Source organism: Hipposideros armiger, unplaced genomic scaffold, assembly GCF_001890085.2.
Source record: "Hipposideros armiger isolate ML-2016 unplaced genomic scaffold, ASM189008v1 scaffold_23, whole genome shotgun sequence".
NCBI classification, from domain to species: Eukaryota; Metazoa; Chordata; class Mammalia; order Chiroptera; family Hipposideridae; genus Hipposideros; species Hipposideros armiger.
In genome coordinates this window covers 5,241,725-5,249,903 of record NW_017731373.1, presented here as the reverse complement: position 1 = coordinate 5,249,903, position 8,179 = coordinate 5,241,725, and the positions used below count along the sequence as shown (strand labels likewise).

At 33.8% G+C, this 8,179-nt stretch overlaps 1 protein-coding gene and 1 pseudogene across 7 annotated transcripts in view; both read left to right on the top strand.

Moving 5' to 3' along the window:
- The window catches only part of HYCC2 (hyccin PI4KA lipid kinase complex subunit 2), a 76,603-nt gene that overhangs the window by 41,219 nt on the left and 27,205 nt on the right, over positions 1-8,179 (top strand). For all 7 annotated transcript variants that reach the window (XM_019635718.1, XM_019635715.1, XM_019635717.1 and 4 more), the window contains 3 exons: positions 502-681; positions 3,263-3,343; positions 5,234-5,349. In XM_019635718.1, the coding sequence (XP_019491263.1) occupies positions 502-681; positions 3,263-3,343; positions 5,234-5,349 (377 nt within the window). The remainder of the gene's footprint in view (positions 1-501; positions 682-3,262; positions 3,344-5,233; positions 5,350-8,179) is intronic.
- The window catches only part of LOC109379187 (etoposide-induced protein 2.4 homolog pseudogene), a 4,901-nt pseudogene continuing 3,005 nt past the window's right edge, over positions 6,284-8,179 (top strand).

Sequence of the window (8,179 nt, the reverse complement as noted above, 5' to 3'; positions counted from 1 at the left end):
CCATGGCAACCCACTGCCACAGGGGCTACAGCCTACGCCGTCGCCGGTGACTCATGGCAGCCCAGCTCCAGGTTGAGCTGTTGTTCAACATCTTAGCTGTGGAGGGCAGTGTCACTGGCCCTCATATGTGGGGCCCTCTGGCATCCCAAGCCAGTTCTTAACCATCGCACCACTCGGCCGGCCCAGAAACTTTTTTAAATGGAGGATAGTAAGGATTGGTCAGAACAGAAAAAGGAAACTCACTAAATGAATTTAGTAGTACAGTGGGTTAAAAGATATGTTGATATTATATGGGCATAAAGTACGTAAGTTAGATTGGTCCATTTAACATGTTGTCTTTGTACATAAATAGAGATTAAGATTTTGGTTGCATTGATTCAAAATATGCAAAAATTAATATTGAGAATTTATTTTGAAAATATGTAAGTATACATGCCTTTAAAAAAATACAGTTATAGCCAAAAGAGTGGAAATAACTAATGTACTTTATTTGCTTTTCAGCTCCTGGAGCCTGTTTGTCACCAGCTGTTTGAGCTCTATCGTAGCTCTGAAGTTCGACTTAAGAGGTTCACATTGCAATTCTTGCCAGAATTGATGTGGGTTTATTTACGGCTTACAGTTAGCCGAGACAGACAGAGTAATGGTTGCATTGAAGCACTTCTGTTAGGAATTTATAATTTGGTAAGTTGAAAATGATAGCTTGGGAAATTTAAAGTATTTTTTAAGTCCTCTAAAAGAATACTTAAAGAATATTTAGAGAAAAAGAAATTGAAATGTCTACTGAATAATTTATTTGATCTAATTAAATTGAGTACAGAGATGCTTAATAAGTAATTGCTGATAATACATTTTATAAAGTAGGTGAAACTTATAATTGACAGCATTGTTAATGTTCTATGACTTATTTCAACTTATTTTATTTGACTAATATAAATATCTTGCATTTAAAATTTTTTAAATTTATATTTAACATTATGTATTTGATACTATATTGTTTATGAAACTCTTTCCTTCTGAGGAATTCTTAAGTACCTTCAATATTAGTATTCTTTTTTTTTTCTCATGGTGCTTCATTTAGGACACTGGTATTGAAATTCCTGCCCTTTGAAGTCTTATATTCTGTGTATCCAGTACTCATTCTAAGCAAACACTCTACATAATAAAGTTAAGTTTTATAATTGAGAGGTAATAAAGTACCTCACAAAACATTGAGTCTCACAATAGATAATATTCTTCTGTACCAGTGCTCACTCCTCTAAGTATTATCCCTAAAAAAATCATTAGAGAACATTTCCATCACTAGAACATACATCTAAAGGAAAGAGCATGGCCTTTGGAGTCACTTATATTTTATTTAAAACCAGGCCCTGCCATTTATTGGCTGTTTTAAATTTGGGCAAGTTACTTAATATCTTGACTTCAGTTGCCTCATCTATAAAACAAATAAAATATTGATATAGGATTAAAAATAATTATAACAACCCAGCATGTTACCTGAGGTGTTTAATAAATGTTTATCATTAGTAGTAGTAGTATAATTAAAGGTGATTTTCTTAAGTGAAAAGCTGGTATAGGTACAAAATTCTCTATTTTGCTAATTTGCCTGATAGTTTTTTTCTTTTAAAGCAGGAAATTTGTTTCATTATATCACTGTGCCTGTAGTGATTACCACAGGCACTTAGTAGATGTTTATTGATTTAATAATTGAATTTAGTGTTTTAGGTTATGTTTAGCATTAACTTTTCACTTTCATTAATTTGTTTAGTGTAACAAAATTCACTAGTGGGACAAATGAAGCAAAAATATTTTGTATAGCAGAATGCTATGGTTTAATTATCTTTTAGCATCTTAAAAATAGTATACTGTTCAAAAAATGTTCAAATGTATGTCAGAAATGTAACCTTGGGCTTCTTCTTATAATTCCCTTGATATCAGTATTGTTTCTTCTCTGTGGTTCTCAATTTTTCTTACAGCCTCGGTTTTCTTTTATATACGTATTCATTTTTCTTTTTTCTTCTTTCCCTCCCTAATACTACTCCCTTGTTTCAGGTAGCCTCAGGAAGAGTTTTATATTGATCTCAGCTAAAACAAATTTCAGAACACCCTTGTCCACAAATATACACAAATGTTAAAAATATTTGACTTAATTTAAGATTTAGGAATAAAAATTTAAATTTTATTGCCTAACTTAAATTGCTCAGATATTGTGGTAACTAGTTTGACTACAAAGTAGTTAAATGATCTCTCTAGGGAATTTCTAAATGCATTTTCCTGCCAAAATCAAAGGTAGGGCCATTGTTCACATATAAGTGGTACTCTCCTATGACATATTAGACTCAGAAATGAGCCTTATAGGGAAGTTCTTTGGGTTTGTGTTTTTGTGATGAAAGGTGTTTTTATTGTTGCTTCTTCTTTGTGCTGTATAACGACTCAATCTCTCTCTGACCACCTTCCTGCTAGGTCTGCTAAGGGTAATCTTCTCTTTGCATTTTATGACTGTTATGTATACTAATGTAAATTGAAAAACAAACATAGACTAAAATAAGGCAGTAGAGAAAAGGTGATGATGCAGGAAGAACATTGACCCCTCTAAATGCTGGCAGATTTTCGTGGATACATGTAGACGATTGGAGGTGCTAGAGGGTATAGAAATGAAGGATACTGTTGTCCTTTTCATTGAAAGATAAAGTGCTTTGAAATTTTAATAGTCACAAGAATTTTCTTGCAGTTTAGTAAAAATTGCCTAAATATGAACTTACTTTAATATGTAGCTTATTTCAAATCATTAGTTTATTGCTGAATAATTGTAAGAGTTTCTTTTAGTCAAGAATCATTCTGTGTTAGAACAATGTGTTTTTCTTATTTTAATAAGTGTGGCCCCCTTGGCTAAGACCTTTAATTTTAATCTGTTTAACTCAGTCACGCTTCTACTTAAAGATCTAATCATTTGTAACCTCCTTGTCATGTTTGTAAATTTAACATGAAAATTGATTTGTGTGTCTGCTTCATGTCTTTGCTGTCATATTGAATTTGATGTAGTATAGAATTGCACTCAAACTTCTCAAAGGATAACTCAACTACCAAAGTGTACAAATTTGCTAATAGGTTAGAAAAGATACACTAGGGTAGTGATATTTTTTATGTATTACTATTTCTAAACATTTTTCTCAATTACCAATGATTTATTCGATAAATTAAGAAAGTATTATTTCTTGTAGTTATGTGATTATTTCATTATCTTTGTTTATTTTTTTAACTATAGGAAATTGCTGATAAAGATGGAAACAATAAAGTTCTATCTTTTACTATCCCTTCCTTATCTAAGCCTTCAATATACCATGAGGTAAGTAAGATTGGAAAGGTAAAATTATTTAAAATTATATTGAATAGAGATAAAAGTTTCTTTTTTCTGTTTTTTAAAAAGATTTTATTGGGGAATTGGGGGAGGGGAACAGCGTTGGGAATCGGGGAAGGGAAACAGACAAGTTGCTGCCCTTTTATTCTTCAGTCTAGTTATGAAGGATGTCACTTCAATGGCCCATGTTGGTATTGTGATCATTGCCTTCTTCCCCAGTGAGGCAGTTGCTCGCTGGCCATTGGACGGCCGCTCACGGCAGCTCACAGCAGCTCACGCTGGCTGCCGGCTACTCACGGTGGCTTATGGAAGCCCACTGCCGCCCCACTGCAGCCTACACCATTGCCAGCGACTCACAGCTGCCCAGCTCCAGATCGAGCTGTTGTTCACCATCTTAGCTGTAGAGGGCGCAGCATCACTGGCCCTCATGTGGGATCTGAACCGGGGCCCTGCTGCTCAGAGCTGGCGTCCCAAGCCAACTCTTAACCAACGTGCCACTTGGCTGGCCCTAAAAAAGTCAGTTTCTAACCAGAGATAAATATTTCTAACACACTGTTACTGATTTACTTCTTAAGAGTAGATGTTTGTTAGTAGTGATATAAGGTTGAGTTATTATCAAGAGAGGCAGAAATTAATGGAAAATTTTCCTTTAGTTCTTGTGTAATTCTTTAGTATTCTTCCACCTGTATCACTTTCAGTCTTTTTAGTCTTTTATGAATTTTCAAAAATATTCTTTAACTTTTTAAAGTCTTCCATATTAATTAGAAATCATTTATGTTAAATTTTTTAAATTATTTTTTAGGCAAATGCTACTTAGAATATTAACACTATAATTATTTTATTTCCATTTAAAGGTGTCTGATGCATTCTAGTTGTTCAGTAACATTACACTTCTGATTTTTGCTTATATTTATTTGGTTGAAGAATGTGAGAACACTGATAATCATATAGGTAGATGACTCCTGTTGAGCTGAACTCCTTCTACCTGCTCTTGAGGATATATGTTATGAATCAAGCTTCTTGTCTCTAGTGCCCTTTAGTGCATAAAGTTGTGAGGAAAGCATTTAAAGAAACATTACCAGTAGTCTAAAAATTATATTCCATTTTTCTTACTATTGATCAGAATCCTGTTGTCTCATAGCTCTGAGCAGCTATTTATTTTTCTTAATTAACTTCCCTGGGACTTTGTTTTGTATTGGAAATAGAATGCCTTCTATTTAGCCAGGACTCATTTTAGCATAGAATATTTCTGAGTAATAGATTTTAATCAAGTTTGGTGTGTCATGTTATGAAATAAAATGGAACCTAGTGAAACATTTATGAGTGGATGGTTCTTCTAACTTTAGAAAACATGAAATCAGTTAGTCACTATTAAAGAGACATTTGATCATATGTCTCTTATATCTTGAAGAGATATAGTCTTCAATATTGCTTGTGTTGTATAATTATAATTTTCTACACTTTCCATTCTTCATTGTAGAATGGGATTAATGAGAGCACTTATTTACCTGAAATTAGACAAACTTCGCAGTTTGAATGCACAGTCCCCAAGACTGCTCTGTGTTCTAGAATACAAACAAATTAAAAATGATGTATTTGTAACCTTTAGTCTTTACAGCAACTTTTCTTATCTGTGTTCTAATTATAGATTCATTTCATTGTCTTTCCAAAAATAAAACAGTATATTTTTAGTTTTATGTATCATGTATATAATTTCCAAAAAGAGCTATAGAATGTATATAATTGATAAATGGAAAAGGTTTTGAAAGAGAACAAATTATCTGAAACTGCCTTTTGTTGAAACAAAATTAAATATCGTTATATAGATTTTTACTTCATTTTAGAGACACAGTCTCATACTTTACCTTATTTTTGTAGCCCTCAACAATTGGATCCATGGCTTTGACAGAAGGGGCACTGTGTCAGCATGATCTCATCAGGGTTGTTTATAGTGATCTTCATCCTCAGAGGGAAACATTCACTGCACAAAACCGGTAATGGTCAAAACTGTACACAATAATAATTGTTAATTTATGCTTAGTAGTTAACTATAATTACTTTGGTTCGAGTTTGATGTGAAAAGAAGCAAAAAATTAAGTATGTCATACTAGTGAAATACATCATAGCAGTAAAATACTCATCTATACTATGCTATGACCATCTTGTATAAAGCAATATAAAAACTAAAAGTATAGGCATGAAGTCAACCAAACCAGGATTTGTATTCTACCTAGCACTACAACTTAGAAGCTTGCCCTCTTGACCAGTTTGTCTACTCTCTGCACGTTGCTTTCTTCATTATAGAATGAGTTAGTGAGAATACCTACCTACCTGAAGTTTGACAGACTGCAAAGTTTGAGTGCACATTTCCCAAGACTACCCTCACTTCTGACACCAATTGCAAGTTTGGGGATCCTCATAACCACTCTTAGGTTTGATAACTGGCTAGAAGGACTCACAGAACTCAGTGGATGGAAGCTGTTATATTCATAGTTATGGTTTTTCACAACGATACAGATTAAAATCAGCCAAAGGGAGAGAAGCATAGGGTCTGGAGGGTTCCAAACACAAAGCTTCTGTTGTCCTTGCCCATGATGTTCGGATGCATTATCCTCCTAGCATCAATGTGTCACAGTATGCACAGTCAGGCTGAGGTGTGCTTTGGTGTCCAGAGGATTTTTGTTTGTTTGTTTGTTTTGTTTTTTAAAGATTTTTATTAAAATATAGCTAACATACAATATTATATTAGTTTCAGGTGTACACCATAGTTACTCAGCATTCATTGGGCTCTATTATATAAGCATGATTGATTAGATTGATTGCTCACAAGGTTGATCTCAGCCTCTAGGTTGATTGATATGTGTGAACCAAAGCCCCATCCTAAATCACGTGGTTATTCTTTCTAGTGTGGCCAGCCCCCACCTAAGAATGTCAGGTATGGCCAGCCTTACTCTACAATCTGTTGTCACCAGCGCCCACCCTAAACAAAGATGCTCCTATCAAGTATGACATAGGTTACATCCTAATGGGGGCAAAGGACAGACCTCTTTAGGCAAGGCCAAATTCTTTACAGTACTATGTAGGCCATTCCCTGGCCTTTGGCCAGGGCTCTTTTTTTTTTTTTTTTTAAAGATTTTTATTGAGGAATTGGGGGGATGGGAACAGTGCTGGGGAATTGGGGGAAGGGGAACAGACAAGTNCTCCTAACAGCCATCAGTTGATCCTCTACATCTCTGAGACCACTTCTGTTTACTTTCCTCGTTCATTCAGTTTTTTTAGATTCCACATTATAAGTGAAATCATATGGTATTTGTCTTTCTCCGACTGACTTATTTCACTTAGCATAATGTTCTCTAGGTCCATCCATATCGTCACAAATGGTACGATTTCATTCTTCTTTATAGCAGAGTATGTATATACATTTTTAATAAATAAATTTATGAGGGCAACAATCTTTAATTCCCCAAAAGAGCTGAATGTTATTGTCAGTACTTTAAAAAGATGCCAGCAATTGACTGTTTTTAAAGGCTTATTGCTTCATTATTGGGACTATGTCAAATATACTATTTGTAATTAAACAATTCTCACCTCTTATTCCACTTTCATTCTAATATAATAAATGTGGGATAATGGGAACATCAACTTGTTGTCAGAAGACCTGAAGTCTAGTCTCTTTCTCCACCACTAACTTCTGTGACCTTGGGCAAATTGACTGATCTAGACTTCAGTATAAGGGGAGAGTTAGAATTTTTTTAAGATTTCAGATATTATGATAGTGATTTCACATAAATGGCTTAGTAGTTACTAGACTAAGATGTGTGTGTGTGTAAATTTTTCTAGGTTTAAAGTTATCCCTTAAGAGCTAAACTTAATTCTAAATATATTAACTGTGCAATCAGCATAAGATTTGTTTACTTTTAATTTACAATTGTGAAAGTAGTGACTTGATTCTAGAACGTTAGATTATTACAGACATGTATAACTATGTTCAAGCAGATTTCCAAATGTATATGCATTATTTTAATCATTCAGAATAAAGGTAAGCATATAAATTACTGAATAATTCATATTTTAAGCTAGTGTTAAATTTTAAACATTATTTTATAGTTTCCTGTCAGTATTTTGTCTACATTTTAAAATCATAGTTTTGTATAATCTGCAGTTATTTCAACAAAGCCATTCTATATTAGCAGTACATATTAGGAAAAGGGGGGAGATTTATTTAAACTCTGTTTCTTCAGTTTTCAAGGTCGTGAAGTTCCTCATAAGTCATATTGTGTGATATCATATGAAGAATTATACAATTAAACATTGGAAATGCTATTTCTGTATACTTTCCTCCTCTTCAAAATTTTTCAAATAAATATAATTAGAACTTATGTCAATCTTAAAATATAAAAGTCATCTGTTTTACTTATTAGCTAGCATTAACTTAAAATATTAGCTAGCATTTTGGATGTCCAAATGTTATGTATTGCAAAATCCCTTTCTCTACTGAGTGGTATATAATTTGTTTAAATAATAGTCTTAAGTTGATATTTAAAGTTTATTTCCAACAAGATCATTTGAAATTATTTTCTTCCAATAGAAACTTTTTTTTTTTTTTTAAGATTTTTATTGGTGAATTGGGGGAAGGGGAACAAACAAGTTGCTGTCGTTTTGTTCTTCAGTCTAGTTGTGGAGGACTTTGCTTCACTGGCCCAAGTTGGCACCATCATTGCGCTCTTCCCGGGAGAGGCAGATCAGTCGCCAGCTTCTGGACAGCCGTTCATTGTGGCTGCTGGCCGCTCACGCTGGCTGCTGGCTACATACGGTAGCCCATGG